Source organism: Pithys albifrons, chromosome 11 (assembly GCF_047495875.1).
Source record: "Pithys albifrons albifrons isolate INPA30051 chromosome 11, PitAlb_v1, whole genome shotgun sequence".
Lineage (NCBI taxonomy): Eukaryota > Metazoa > Chordata > Aves > Passeriformes > Thamnophilidae > Pithys > Pithys albifrons.
Window position 1 is genome coordinate 25,463,805 of NC_092468.1, and position 16,073 is coordinate 25,479,877.

A 16,073-nucleotide genomic window follows, 5' to 3' on the forward strand; every position below is an offset into this window, starting at 1 on the left:
CTGCACCTGGATCTTGAAGGGCATTTGACTTTCATAGGATAAAATCTGTCTGAAAGGTCCCAGACCCCTCAGTGCATCAGTGCCTGTCCTGTTCTCACACAGCAGTGGCTGAAATCCTGGGCAGAGGGAACAAAGAATTCCAGGACATGGATGGTGGTTTATAGTGATTCAATCTATTTGGGTGGGAATTTAAAGCCCACCCAGTGCCACCCCTGCCCTGGGCAGGGACACCTCCCACTGTCCCAGGGTGCTCCAAGCCCTGTCCAACCTGGCCTTGGACACTCCCAGGGCTGGGGCAGCCACAGCTTCTCTGGGAGATCCATCCCAGCCCCTCCCCACCTCCCCAGACAGGAATTTCTTCCCAATATCCCACCTAAACCCCCTTTGTTTCTGTTTAAAGCCATTGCTGTCCCTCCAGACTCTTTCAGTGTCACACCCACAAAGCTGTGACACCATCCCAGTGCAGCACCACAACCTCAGTGCATCCAACAAAACTCAGGCTGAGCTCCTGGAATCCACACGGGGCTGAGCTTTGTATTCCCCTTTCTCAGGGCAACTGTTTCCCTTGCCCAGGCTCTGTGCATTCTGATGCATCCCAGAGAAAAAATACTGTAAACCAATTTTTTGGCAGCAATACATATTTTTCCCTGGATTCTGTTACTGCCATTTGTTATTAGAATTAGGAGGACAAGATGGGTATAGAGTAAACAGTAAATTTACAGTACTAAATTCTACTATTTAAATGTATCAATAATATTGATAAAAGTGTCAGTGTAATAATATAATAATGATAATTTAACATATCAATAACAATATATTGCCATACAATAATATTGTAATATAACTGTACATTATGTATCATACAGAATATTATACATTATATTACAGTACATTATTCTAATATACTTTAATATATAATAGATAAACAATACTATGTTTTTAAATATCAGTCATATCAATAAATTGATGTTCGTTTTAATTTCACTCTAATTCACTCTGATTTCACCCTTTCACTCCCAGGAATGAGCTCTGGAGAGAGCAACAATTTACAGAGCAAATAGAGGGGTCTGAGGCAGGAAAGAACAACTTCTGGCTCATGGCCAGAGCTTTGGCAGCACCAAACAGAGCATTGGAAAGGAAGTTAAAATGTAGAGATGCTGAAATCAAAACCAATTCTCCACTAAGGGATCATATTCTTGAGTACCTTTTCCAAACAGCAAATTAAAGCACTACAATAAAGCAACCTGCAAACACACCTTACCCAAAGGGAGGAGTAAAAGGGGTTACAAAAACACCAGGCTCTGTTCCAAACCCCTTTGTGCCCACACCACCTGCAGCACCAGCCCCAAGTGCCTGTGAGATCAGGCTCAGTGCTGAGCTCTGAACCAGCAGCACTGATGCACTCAGAGCTTTCTTAAGGCTGCAGTTTTGGTTTATCCCCATGAGAGGCATCAAAGGCCCTGCCCCTGGCAGCTCTGTGCCCTCACTGGTAACTGGAGCACCCCTGGCTCTGCCTGGGGAGGTTTGACCTCCCAAAGTGGTCAGTTAGGGCTGGGAATGTCCTCCAGGTGCTCCAGGACATCTGCAGAGCTCCTGCTTCACCTCCGTGGCCTCCCAGGACAGCCATGGACACAAACTGCTCAGTTCTCTTGGAAAAAGTACTGGAACTCAACACTGGATTCATAGAGACTATGGGAGAAACAACCTGGAACAGCACAAAGGCTTAAATGAAACTGCAGGGTTTGATTTACTGGGGAAAAATAAACATGATTTGATGTGACCAACCACAGAAAGACTGAAGATCACACCAGCCAACTCAGGAACCTGAATTATACTTTATTTGAAGTCTCAGGATAAAAAGCTACAACATCTGAATTCCATATATATTAATACATATTAAATATGTATTCTAATGGACCAAAGGCTTCAAACTTCCCCAGCAGTAAGAGACAAACAAAATATTTACACTAAATCCTTGCATAACCATGTGGGTCTGTACAGCTGATGGCACAGAAGGGTGTTCATCTGACAGCAGGAAAAACATCCTAAGGAGCAGATCAATACTCAACAGGAGTAGTAACTGCAGTAGCTACAACCAGGCAAAGAAACCCAAGCAATCACAGGAGCATGGGATGGCTCGGGCTGGAATTTCCAAAGCAATATGCTGATTAAAGAGCACTGCTTGACTTCTGAGAGGGCTCCTGTCTGCTGCTCTTTGGAAAACTCTTGGATCCATTTCCACAGGAGGTATTTTCAAAGTATTGTTATAGATTAAGAGCTTGTCTGCACGTGCCCAACCTTGTTCTTTGGCTGCCTGGTTATTCCTTGTTTCTTCCAGCCAATAAAGGGCTGTGTTTGCCCCTTTCCCAGTCAGTCCTGCTGCTCTTCCTCCCATTTCCCTTCCACCTCCTCCCCATCACCCAATAAACTCCCACAATCCAGAAAAGCTTCCCTTTGTTCCCTAAGCTGTCCCTTCTCCCTGGAGCCCCCCCTGTGTTAACACAGTCCCACAGCCAGACCTCTGCTCTTACCAGGAACAACATCAGCTTCAATCCAAACATCTGCATCACACTGAAATTTAGTCTTTCTTCACAACATTCTTAAAATCAGTTTTTTAAGTCCACACAACCACATTGAACCATTTCATTTTTTCTCCTTTTTTTAAATTAATTTCTCCTCTACCTCCTCCTGTTGCTCTCCAAGCTCTCAATCAAATTTACAAAGCTCCCCACAACTCTGACATCAATGTCCACTCAAACTGTCCATGCCTTTCCTCTTCCTCTCTCCTGAAAACCTTTATTTTCCTTCTCTGGCTGATGCTGTTGGAGGAGTTGGGCACAATTAAAAGTGTGATCCATCAGCAGCTCCCCATTACTGTGTGTGCAGCAGGACAGGCAGACAGAGCCTGTAAGTAAAACTTGTATTTTGAACACAACTTAGTGCAGATTATGCCTTGATCCAACAGTTTTTAATCAGCTGATAAGCCAGGTCTTAATTTGGAAAGCCTCTGACATATAAATATCCCACTAAAATAATATGATGTATGGAAAAAAAAGAGATTAAGTGAGGACAGACCCATTCCAAGTAACACAAATACAAAGGAACTCAATTCCTTTAAAAAGTCTTAACATTCCACTGTGCAATACTGGCCCTTCACTAAAATATATAATATCCTAGCAAGGGATAAGAAAATATTAAAAAAGGGAATTCTCAAAGACCAAGAGAGAACTCAGTGGGGTTTCACTGTGATTTATTTTATGGCCCCTGTTGTTAAATATTCCAAATCACAACTGCTCAACCCCGAGGAGCTGTGCCAGGCTGTGAGTGCTGATGCTGAAGGTAACCCTGGCAGGCACTGCTGGGGTGATGGGGCTGTGGCAGCTTCACCCCACAAGCTGCTCCCCCAGCCCCCAACCAGGTGTGCCCCACAGCCACCCCCCCAAAGCAGGTGCTCTGTCCCTGCCCTGCAGGAGCTGCACACTCTGCACTGTCAAATTAATAAATAAGATGTGAATGTGCACACACCACAGACAGTGCTCAAACAGCTCCTTCAGACACTCCAGGGCAGCAGCACCGACAGAACCTGCTCTGCCCCACTGGCTGTGGGGGCTCTGGGGGGGTCTGGGCCAGCTTTAAGCTGAGCTGTGTCAAAGAGATTCCAGAGCTGCAGTTTGGAGTTTCCAGTGCAGGGAAAAGCCAGAGACACTTGGCAGACAACAAAGCAAACGTGCATATTTCAAGCAATTACAGGGGAATACTCCATAATCACAGGAATGCAGGAAATCAAGGGATCAAGGGCAACATTGGGAGGCCAATTCCATGTAAAGCTCTGTAAATTAGGAGATCTGAGTTCAGATGCAGAGTATTTTATACATGATTATATATATCTGAATGATTAACTTGCAGAACAATCACAGAGAAAACTCCAAAAACATTACCACAGCTCCATCCACCCGGGAATTCCACGAGGGCTGAGCCTCTCCAGCCCAGAGAAGCACAATATTCTAATAAGAACTCTCCTAATCTTCAGCCAGCAATAATTTCCAGCTGATATTATTATTCTCATTTCCTTGAATAATATCCATACTCCAGGGCCATTTTGCTCCTCATATTCAATATCGTGCGTGCTCGGATGGAGATTCCTTTCCTCATATCCTGTCACAGTATCAATCACTGCCTGCTGTCCACTCAATCCCCGTTTGATTTATCAGCCACCAGCTTTCTGGACTCCATAACTCGACCCAAACCATTTTAGCAAGACAGTGACAAATCACACCCGGGATGGCATCAACCTGTTCCACTTAGGGAAGTGGGGAAGGGGAACTGTGACATCCTCCACCAGCCGCCCTGCTCTCCCCCAGCCTGATGTTTATTAATGAGGAGCTGCCACTCCAAAGGCTCCCTCCACATCAGCATCTAATATGATCGAATTAGGAAATGGGATGATTTATTAAATTCTGTGCAGCTGAAATATTCCTTCCTGTGGCTGGCTGGCTGCAGAGAGGGAGCTGTTGCTTCCAATTTCTCTGCCCGGGCTGTGCCTGCGCTTGGCGGGCGAGTTATTGCCTTTAAAAAGATTGCGAGGAGGAGAAATGTTATTAAGCAAATGCTCAGTAAAACAAACTAAATCGGTTTTAAAATTCCTAATTTAATGTAAATCTCGGTTGTTTCGCCCAAATTCGGTTTGTGATCTTATTAAGTTGTATTTGCATTGTACTGCCTTGCTGTAGGACAGCTGGGAATTTATGGCATTACAGCAAAGCCCCACGTTCTGCACGCCACAAACTGCCTCAATCAGGAGGCTCCAAGTGCCCAACTTGGCTCCTCAGGAAAGCACAAACACCACCAGGAAGCCCCAGTTCTCTGACTCTAAAAAACACCTCCAAAATAAAATAGTTATAAATGCACAAGTTTTCTTCTTCTCAATGAAGCACAAACATCACCAGGAAACCCCACTTTTCTGACTCTAAAAAACACATCTAAAATAAAATAGTTATAAATGAACAAGTTTTCCTCTCAAATAAAGTGCAAATGTTACCAGGAAGCCCCATTTTTGACTCTAAAAACTGTCTCTAAATTAGAATATTTATAAATGCACAACTTTTCTTCTCAATGAAGCACAAACATCACCAGGAAGCCCCAATTTTCTGATTAAAAAACACATCTAAAATAACTTACAAATGCACAACTTTGCTTCTCAATAAAACACAAACATTACCAGGAAACCCCAATTTTCTGACTCTAAAAAACACATCTAAAATAAAATACTTATAAATGCACAAGTTTTATTCTCAAATAAAGCACAAACACCACCAGGAAGCCCCAATTCTGACTAAAAACACATCTAAAATAACTTACAAATGCACAACTTTGCTTCTCAATGAAGCACAAACACCACCAGGAAGCTCCACTTTTCTGATTAAAAAACACATCTAAAATAAAACACTAATTAATGCACAAGTTTTCTTCTTCTCAATGAAGCACAAACATCACCAGGAAACCCCAGTTTTCTGACTCTAAAAAACACCTTTAAAATAAAATACTTATAAATGAACAAGTTTTCCTTTCAAATAAAGTGAAAATGTTACCAAAAAGCCCCATTTTTGACTCTAAAAACTGCCTCTAAATTAAAATACTTATCAATGCACAACTTCTCAATAAAGCACAAACACCACCAGGAAGCCCCAATTTTCTGACTAAAAACACATCTAAAATAACTTACAAATGCACAACTTTGCTTCTCAATGAAGCACAAACATCACCAGGAAGCCCCACTTTTCTGATTAAAAAACACATCTAAAATAAAACACTAATTAATGCACAAGTTTTCTTCTTCTCAATGAAGCACAAACATCACCAGGAAACCCCAATTTTCTGACTCTAAAGAACACATCTAAAATAAAATACTTATAAATGCACAAGTTTTTCTCTCAAATAAAGCACAAATGTTACCAGGAAGCCCCATTTTTTGACTCTAAAAACTGCCTCTAAATTAGAATATTTATAAATGCACAACTTTTCTTCTCAATGAAGCACAAACATCACCAAGAAGCCCCAATTTTTGACTCTAAAAAACACATCTAAAATAACATAAATGCACAAGTTTTCTTCTCAAATAAAGTACAAACATTACCAAGAAGCCCCATTTTTTTACTCTAAAAACTGCCTCTAAATTAAAATATTTATAAATGCACAACTTCTCTTCTCAATGAAGCACAAACACCACCAGGAAACCCCAATTTTCTGACTCTAAAAACACTTTAAAATAAAATAGCTATAAATTAACAAGCTTTCTTCTCTTCTCAATAAAGGACAAGCATCACCAGGAAGCCCCAATTTTCTGACTAAAGAACACATCAAAATTAAACTACTTATAAATGTACAAGTTTTCTTCTCAAATAAAGTGAAAATATTACCAGGAAACCCCATTTTTTGACTCTAAAACTGCCCCTTAATCAATATATAAAGGCACAACTCAACACTTATAAATGCACAACTTCCCATTAAAGCACAAACATCACCAGGAAGCCCCAATTTTCTGACTCTGAAAAACACCTATAAAATAAAATAGTTTAATAAATAAAATAAAATAAATTAACAAGCTTTGCTCTCTTCTCAATGAAGCACAAGCATTACTAGGAAGCCTCAATTTTCTGAATTTAAAAGCTGCATCTCAAATAAAATACTTATAAATGTGCAAGTTTTATTCTCAAATAAAGCACAAACATCCCCAGGAAGCCCCAATTTTCTGACTCTAAAAAACACATCTAAAATAAAATACTTATAAATGTACAAGTTTTCCTCTCAAATAAAGTGCAAATGTTACCAGGAAGCCCCATTTTTATACTCTAAAAAAAACCACATCTAAAATAGTTATTAATGCACAAGTTTTCTTCTCAAATAAAGCACAAAAATAATGGTTTAAGTCAGAAATAAAAATCTACTTAAAACCTTTTTGAGTGAGTGGTTATAAAAATCCAACTTTTCCAATTACAATAGGAGAGTTCAGGGTTTTACAGTTGACCTGCAGGTCACTCACTCAAATAAAAAAACCTATAAAGTTAAAAATATCTTTAATAATAAAAATAAAGTTATTAAAAAACACATTGCAGACACAGACTTTGAGCAACACCTTCATTACCTTGAAAAATCAACTGAAATCTTAATTGGACAGGGGAAAAGATGTTCCAGGGAACAGAATCTGTGCCCTCAGGTGATTTGTACCCAAAACAATTCCAGGGATTTAAAGACACCACGGGATGGAGCCCAACTTCCCACAGGAAGCTCATTTTCCACTGCCAGACTCATCATAAATGAGACAAATAAAATAAATACAATAAATTCAAAATGACACTGAGGGTGGCAATGCTGGGAAGGGACAGCAGGAGTGCCACCAGTCCAGGTGACCCTCCCTGTCCTGAGGGGCAGCAGCTTGTCCTGCCCCTCCTGGCACTCCAGAAGTTGGGCATCAACAGGAACACCCCAGAGGGCACCACTCTCCTCCCTGCAGGAGCTCAGGGTGCTGCCTGACTCACTGATATTAATTATTTACAAGTGCTTTGTTTGGTATTTACCTTTAAAAGAAGTTGTCCCACCCCATGCAAAGAAAACAAGGAACTACAGCTGGAATTTATGAAAATTCCATTTCAGCACTAAAATACCTTCATTTCCTAAGACAGTCTCTGCATTTCACAGCTCTGAGTGGAATTTCCTTCTCTGACTCCTTCTGAATTCATTTCCACCTGTGGTACCCACAACCTCCCCAGCTGAATTCCTTTATCCATAAGATCCATCTGCTTTGATTTCCCTCACTCCACACCTGCCCCAGCTCAGCCATGGCAGGAGCTGGGAAACCCTCACCCACCTTTTCCCACCAGTTGTATTTTTAATTTTCATACCCCTCCATCATATTCCCTCTTTCCCCCACAATCCCTTTTCCAGCCTGGAGAACCCCAAAGTCCTCAGTCCCCCGTGGAAAGCCCTTGGATTGAGGGATTTTGAGGCAGAAAAGGGATTATTTGGCATCCCTGCAACTGCCTCAACACAGGCCTGGAGTGGCAGCTCCTGCAAGGATTTAATTCTGCTCCAAAAATCAGATTAATCCACAGCTTCTCAGTGTAACATTGCTGCAGACTCACAAAAAACTCCAATAAAGGACTTCACATGTCCTGGTGGGTTTAGTTTTAAGCTTTTAGACCCTTCTGGTATCATTTAGGATGTTATTTGTAAATATTTTCCCTGAAGAATGATGTCTGTGAACATGGAAAACCACTGAAGAGATAATACATTTTCACACATAAAGTATTTCATACCCAGTATTTCCTGGCAGTGGGCATGTTTTTAGATGCCTGATTTCCACATGTTGTAATGATGATTAAAATCAGCAAGCCCCAGAACAGGTGACCACTGGACTGAGGCTAATGAGAGCTGCAATTTAGATTATTCCTGCAATAAAACCCCTTTTCAAAGCAGCTCATCCCATTTCCCAACGCTGAAAAACCTCCATTTTCACCTCATTCTTTGGACTTTTCAGCGGGTTCAAACTGATTTTCTCAGCAAAATAAGGTGGATATTCCCAGGAATCTTTCTAGAGGCAGCAGAGCAGCTTATCAGGGGTGTCCAGCTCCCATGCTGAGGATACCCAGAGCCAGATCAGGAGGTGGAATAACCAAATTGCCACTACAAAGGCACTGCAGCAAGAAGTGTCCAGGCAACTACTGAAATGGACAGCTGGGAAAGAGTCAGGGCAGAACAGAAATGAGACAGAGTGGAGCAGTCACATCTTCAACATTTAGAGGCAAAATTCTACTGGTTTGGTAAATAAATAGATTTAAATAACAGGTTCAATAAATTCTTAGTGCAGGGATATAAAATTAGCCAGCTAGATTTGAAAATACACACCAAAACAGCTTTGATCTGCCTGATACACTTAATAATTAATTTAAAAATCAGTAGAAAATGCTAATGGTAATTCTGGTACCCAGAGGTAAACTTTAGTTAAACTTCTTAATTGGGAAATGCACACACACCAAATGAGCTTCTTCTAATTAAAAAAGTAAAGCAGATTTCTTAGCACAATTTACAACTTCTGAGCCAGATTTAAATAATTAAATCATGTTTATTACTGAAAATACTCATTTGTCACAAAGCAATTTGTGAAAAATTTTAGCACTACTTAAAATATCAATAAAAAATTGCATAACTAAATACTCATCTCTTTCCAGGGGAAATAAAGATGAGAAAATAAGTTTATTCTGATCTTCAGGGAGCCAATGTTGGGAATTATGGAAACCAGTAACCAAAAAACATCCACAAGGAATTTTCAGATGATTCTACAAAACCAATGACTTTATTCAGGTTTTTAGCACTTGGTCAGATACAAAATAAGTAACTTCTCTCCAAAACTGTTTCACCAGTATAACCAAAAGGCTCAGTGTATGAAAAGCACTCCTGAGGGATTTCCCATCAGGAGGAGCCTCCAGGGCCATGGAGTTCAGGGGATCCCTTGGAATCATAATTTCTGGGACATTCCAAGCTCAGTAATAAGCCTAAATTAATGTTGTTACAGTGGAAGTAGGAGGGGTTTTTGTCAGGGAAGAGTCTTACCTTCTGGTTCTGCTTTTGGACCTGGACCTTTGGGACCTGTAGGATTTGCCTCTGCCCCTGGAGCGGCTCCGGCTGCGCTTCCTGCGGGAGCCATAGGAGGAGCTGCTGCTGGACCTGTGTCTGCGCCTGCAAGAGAGCCAGGCTGGGGTGTGCCCTGTCCTGCCAGCCCAGGGGACGGGCACAGACCCCAGAAACCCCCAGAAAGGATGTGCAGACGTGGGGGTGTGCACTGTGCCCCAAATGTCCCTGTTCCACCAGGACAAGCCACCCACCTTCCCAAGGCATTGCCACCTCCAGGAGCTGGTGCTCCCCAACCCACAGCCCAGGGCACAGCACCAGCTGGGGCTGCTCCACTGCCCTTACTAATCAAGTAATCAGTGTTAATTTGTTCCACCTGAGCTGGGAGTGTCCTCCTGAGTTCAATCAGGGGGCACAAGAGGATCTTCCTTTGCCCCTCCCACCCACCTTCATGTATTCAAAGAATAAAATCTTATCCACAAAGGAGCAAAGTGAAAGAACAGATCCTAAATCCACACATTACACCAGCTAATCCCGAAGCTGGGAATGGGGATATCTTCCAACACTTAATCCTAAAATTTCCCCTTCATCTCCCCAATAGTTAACTAAACAACAATTACAATCCTAATGGGAACCTCCATATTTTGGGCCTTTATGTTTGATTAATGTTCAAATATGACACCACAGAATCACTTCTGTAATTTGGGATGTGCTCAGAGTGACATGTGATTATCCAGCACAAGGGAAAGGGGCTGCAGGAGCTGCCAGACTGGAAGAGATGGGCAGGTTACCTGCTAGGGAACAGCTCTGCACCTGAGGAAGGAATGGAGTGTTCCTGCTCAGTGAGGAACAGGATCCATGGAGTGTTCCTGCTCAAGGAGGAACAGATCTATGGAGTGTTTCCTGCTCAACGAGGAACAGGATCTATGGAGTGTTCCTGCTCAGTGAGGAACAGGATCCATGGAGTGTTCCTGCTCAATGAGGAACAGGATCCATGGAATGGTCCTGCTCAGTGAGGAACAGGATCCATGGAGTGTTCCTGCTCAAGGAGGAACAGATCTATGGAGTGTTTCCTGCTCAATGAGGAACAGGATCCATGGAGTGTTCCTGCTCAGTGAGGAACAGGATCCATGGAGTGTTCCTGCTCAGTGAGGAACAGGATCCATGGAATGCTCCTGCTCAGTGAGGAACAGGATCCATGGAGTGTTCCTGCTCAAGGAGGAACAGATCTATGGAGTGTTTCCTGCTCAGTGAGGAACAGGATCTATGGAGTGTTCCTGCTCAATGAGGAACAGGATCTATGGAGTGTTCCTGCTCAATGAGGAACAGGATCCATGGAGTGTTCCTGCTCAATGAGGAACAGGATCTTAGAAGCTGCTGCTTTTCATTCCTGAGGGTCAGGGATAAATCCAGCAGGACCCCAGAGTGTAAAACTGCCAGGAGCAAACTCCTAAACCAAGGGGAAAGCCAAGGTTCCAGCCAGATCCAAAAAACAGACCCTTTGGTCTTTCCTGGCTCCACTCCCAGTCCCCTGGGCCCTGTCCAGCCCCTAATCCCCCTCGGAGCTCTGGTTTCTCTGGGAGAAGGCCATGCCTGCACTGGACTAATGGGATTGAGAGCTGCCTGGCAGCAGCCCAGGGCTGGGATGGCAGCCCATGGCAGCCCAGTGTGTGCCCTCAGGGCATGGAGAGGCTGAGCTGGAGCACAGCAAAGGGGGTGCAGATAAACAACTGAGACACCCCCCAAGCAGCCAACTCATCCCTCTCCTACCAGCTCTGGGAAGGGTTGTCAGGAGCAGTTCCCAACAGATTCACAGGGCAACTGGACAAAAGAGATGTTTTCCAGCTCCACTTACTAATAAATTGACCCCCACAAGTCAGGCTGAGACATCCAGGATGGAGCCATGGAGGTGCTCCAAGGGCTGGAGCCCCTCTGCTCTGGAGCCAGGCTGGGAGAGTGGGGGGTCACCTCTGCAGGGAGACCTGAGAGGTCCTTCCAGAGCCTAAAGGGGCTTCAGGAGAGCTGGAGAGGGACTGGGGACAAGGGATGGAAGGACAGGACACAGGGAATGGCTTCCCACTGCCAGAGGGTGGGGTGAGATGGGATATTGGGAAGGAATTCCTGTCTGGGAGGGTGGGCAGGCCCTGGCACAGGTGCCCAGAGAAGCTGTGGCTGCCCCAGCCTTGGGAGTGTCCAAGGCCAAGTTGGACAGGGCTTGGAGCACCCTGGGCTGGTGGGAGGTGTCCCTGCTGGAAGAAGAAAGGAAGTTATTTTAGTTGGCTGGGTTTTACCTGTTTGAATGAGGAGTTCCCTCTGAATCTCCACATTCCCTGCTTTAGTACTCCTGGAGGGGGGAAGGTGTGTTGGGATTTCCTGGTCATGGTGGTGGGTTTGCTTTTCCCTTTGCTCAAAGAGAAAACACTTCCCAAGAACCAGAGAAAACTCGATTCAAACTCTCACACCTTCCTGCCATGAAACGAAAGAGCTCCATCTGCAGAAAAGCAGCACCAGTAAAACCAAACCGCTTCCAAACCCACCTCTTCTCGTAGTGTGCCCAGCCCTGGGGGTCCCGGGAGCGGGACCTGGATTTCCTTCCCGCCTTCCTGCGGCCGCGGCTCCTGCTGCCCGAGGAGCTGCTGGAGGACGAGCGGCGCCGGTGCTTCTTCTTCCTCCTGCTCCTGCTCTCCTCCTCCGTGTCCGAGGAGCGCCGGCCCATGGCCCCCACCTGCGGGGACACGGCGTGAGCGCTGGGGGCAGAGAGGGAGGGGTGTGGGGCACAGGGGGGCGTCTGAAACACCGTCACACCTTCCCGGGCTCCTCCTGGGAACAGAAAGGGAGTTTACAGGCAAAAATGAACACACAAAACACCCACAAATTTGTGCTGCTCAGGGACTTGAAATTTATGCTTGGCAAATTTGAGCTCAATTTTTGTGGCAACAAAGAAACATCATTATTTTAACTCATATCTATACTTATATCTATACCTATATCTGTATCTATATCTGTATCTATACCTGTATCTATATCTGTATCTATATCTATACATATATCAATATATATGGAATACAGGGGGGGGTGTCTAAAACACCATCTCACTTTCTCAAAGCTCCTCCTGGGAACAGAAATGGAGTTTACACACAAAAATGAAAACATAAAACATACACAAATTTGTGTTGCCCACGGACTTGAAATTTAAGCTCTTGGCAAATTTGAATTTGATTATTTTGGCAACAAAGAAATATCATTATTTTTAACTCATATCTATACCTATACCTATACCTATACCTATATCTGTATCTTTATCTATACCTATATCCATATCTGTATCTATATCTATAATCTTTATCTATAACAATATATATGGAATACAAGGTGTGCATGTCTGAAACACCATCACACCTTCCCAAAGCTCCTCCTGGGAACAGAAATGGAGTTTACATATAAAAATGAAAACATAAAACACCCACAAATTTGTGTTGCTCAGGAACTTGAAATTTAAGCTCTCGGCAAATTTGAATTTGTTTATTTTGGCAACAAAGAAAAATAATTATTTTAACTCATATCTATACCTATATCTATACCTATACCTATATCTGTATCTATATCTGTATCTATATCTGTATCTATACCTACACATATATCAATATATATGGAATACAGGGGGTGTGTGTCTAAAACACCATCACACCTTCCCCAAGCTCCTCCTGGGAACAGAAATGGAGTTTGCACACAAAAATGAAAACATAAAACACCCACAAATTTGTGTTGCTCAGGGACTTGAAATTTAAGCTCGGCAAATTTGAATTTGATTATTTTGGCAACAAAGAAAAATAATTATTTTAACTCATATCTATACCTATACCTATATCTGTATCTTTATCTATACCTATATCCATATCTGTATCTATATCTATAATCTTTATCTATAACAATATATATGGAATACAGTGGGTGTGTGTCTAAAACACCATCACACCTTCCCCAGGCTCCTCCTGGGAACAGAAATGGAGTTTACACACAAAAAAGAACACATAAAACACCCACAAATTTGTGCTGCTCGGGGATCTGAAATTGATGCTCTTGGTAAATTTCAATGCAATTATTTTGACAACTAAAAATCAACATTCTAAACCAAAACACCAACAAATTCCTGTGACCGAGGACCTTGAAATTTACGCTCATAGTGAATTTCAATTCATTTATTTTGGCAACCACTTGGGGTAAATTTGCACAAAAATGTCACAGCCATTTAAACATAAATTTGCTGATGAAACCATTTCCACATCTTCCTTTTAGCTCCTTTATACATTTTTGCCTTAGATGTTAATTATTCCAAAATTTCAGAAATACATAAGATGATTTTAATATCTGGTATTTCTCTTTGAGAAGCTGCACAATCACTAGTCCAGCATCTCTACTGTTTAATTTATAGTTACAAATGAAGTTCTATAATATTTACACAACCAACAGAACTCAGCCCACTGATTTCAGCTACTGATGTGACTTCCTGTGTTTACAGATTATTAAAATAATCTCATTTTTGGTCTAATTATCATAATCAAGTTGACAGAATAATTCTGGGAAGTTATTTTTAAATTAATTTAAATGAGAGTCAGGCTGATTGTGGGTCTCAGTTCAGATCCACTCCACTTTAAATTGCTTTATTCCCAAACATACTAAATTTCAGGACGATTTCTTGATGCTCCCTCTTCAGAGACACTTCAGGTAATGGGCAGGAACAGCCCCTTTTCCAGGGAAAATACAGTTGTTCCAAGGCTCCCTCGCTGCTTCTGCACTGGGAAAACAGGAACTGATCCCTCTCTACCCTCCCAGGCAACACCTGGATCAGAGAGAGGTTCTGCCCTGGTGCCACCTGTGTGTGACCAGCACTGAGGGACTGCAGGTGACCCTGGAATCCCGGGATTCCTGAGGCTGGAAAAGCCCTGCCAGCCCATGGAGCCCACCCTGTGCCCAGTGCCCACCTTGGAAAAGCCCTCCCAGCCCCTGGAGCCCACCTTGTGCCCAATGCCCACCTTGGAAAAGCCCTCCCAGCCCATGGAGCCCACCCTGTGCCCAGTGCACACCTTGGAAAAGCCCTCCCAGCCCATGGAGCCCACCCTGTGCCCGATGCCCACCTTGTCCCCCAGCCCAGAGCTCTGAGTGCCACGGCCAGTCCTGCCTTGGGCACCTCCAGGGTTGGAAACTCCAAACCTCCCTGGGCAGCCACTGCCAGTGCCTGACCACCCTTTCCATGAGGAAATTCCTGCTGGTGTCCAACCTGGGCCTTCCTCTCCTCCTGTCCCTGTGCCCTGGGGCACAGCCCGACCCCCTGTCCCAGCTCCCCCTCCTGGCAGGGATTGCAGAGCCAGAAGGTCCCCCCTGAGCCTCCTTTTCTCCAGCTGAGCCCACCCAGCTCTCTCAACTGCTGCTCCAGCCCCTGCCCAGCTCTGTTCTCTTCCCTGGTCCTCCCATTTCCAGCACAGTCAGGTCAAACTCGTTCCTTTTCTCCATCCCAACTTTGCTGCTTCCCTCACTCCTTGCCCCTGATCCACAGGGAAGGGCACAAAGCAGGAATTCCCCATTAAGGATGAGGGAAATGCCTCCTGACTGGAGCCAGGGCCAGGGAGCTGCAGCAAGAACGAGTCAGGAGGCAAAGGAACATCCTCCTGGAAAACACCACGCTCTGGACCTGCCATCCACCCCAGGAATTCCTGAATTTTCCCAAGGACAGCACCTGGATGTGCTGTGATGCTCCAGAGGGTTCCCCCAGTGCCACAATGAACAGCAGCTCCATAAACTCATTCCCATGGAGCCAAATCCCTGCGGATCCCGACTCCCTGGCACACAGCCCTGAGCTATCAGCCTACACATCAGCCATTCCCAAGCTTTGCTGCAGCAAATCCCTCCATTCATTTGCTTCACTTCTCCATAGATTCTGTTTCCAGCCCTCTCAAACTTGGCCCTTCAGCCAACAATTCAAACAAAGCAGTTTTTAAATATTCAGATTAAACCAGCAAATCTCCCTCCACCTAAACCAGCACAATTCCAGGAGTCCTAAACTGCTGTGCAAGAGAATTACCTCCCTAAATTAAGTTATTTTTACCATCTTACTGAAGTTATTGCACACAGGTTTTGGCACAGAGAGGCAGGACTTGAGAGACTGTTTTATCTCATTTACAGAATTGTGACTTTAATTGACAGTCCCACAGAGAAATGTCAATTTGTATCAACACACCACCTCGTGCAGTCAATTTTTTCCCCTTGTAGCAAAAGATTTCCAGAGCTCCAAGGCATTAACAGTTATTGAGCAGTAAAATAAAGCTCTTCAGGTATATACTGATAGAACAACCTGCAAATGAACATGAACCCGAAACTTAAAATAGGCAGAACTGCTCAGAAAATGAAACTACAACACAGAGATTTTGAGTTGAAAGCCCACAGATCACAGC

The 16,073-nt window shown here is 43.7% G+C and overlaps 1 protein-coding gene across 1 annotated transcript in view; it reads right to left on the minus strand.

Annotated features, from left to right (window-relative positions):
- RSRC1 (arginine and serine rich coiled-coil 1) overlaps positions 1 to 16,073 on the minus strand; it is a 107,881-nt gene that overhangs the window by 89,626 nt on the left and 2,182 nt on the right. The window contains exons 2-4 of the mRNA XM_071566013.1: positions 12,430 to 12,444; positions 12,162 to 12,349; positions 9,607 to 9,732 (exon numbers count right to left, since the gene is read on the minus strand). Of these exons, the coding sequence (XP_071422114.1) occupies positions 9,607 to 9,732; positions 12,162 to 12,349; positions 12,430 to 12,444 (329 nt within the window). The remainder of the gene's footprint in view (positions 1 to 9,606; positions 9,733 to 12,161; positions 12,350 to 12,429; positions 12,445 to 16,073) is intronic.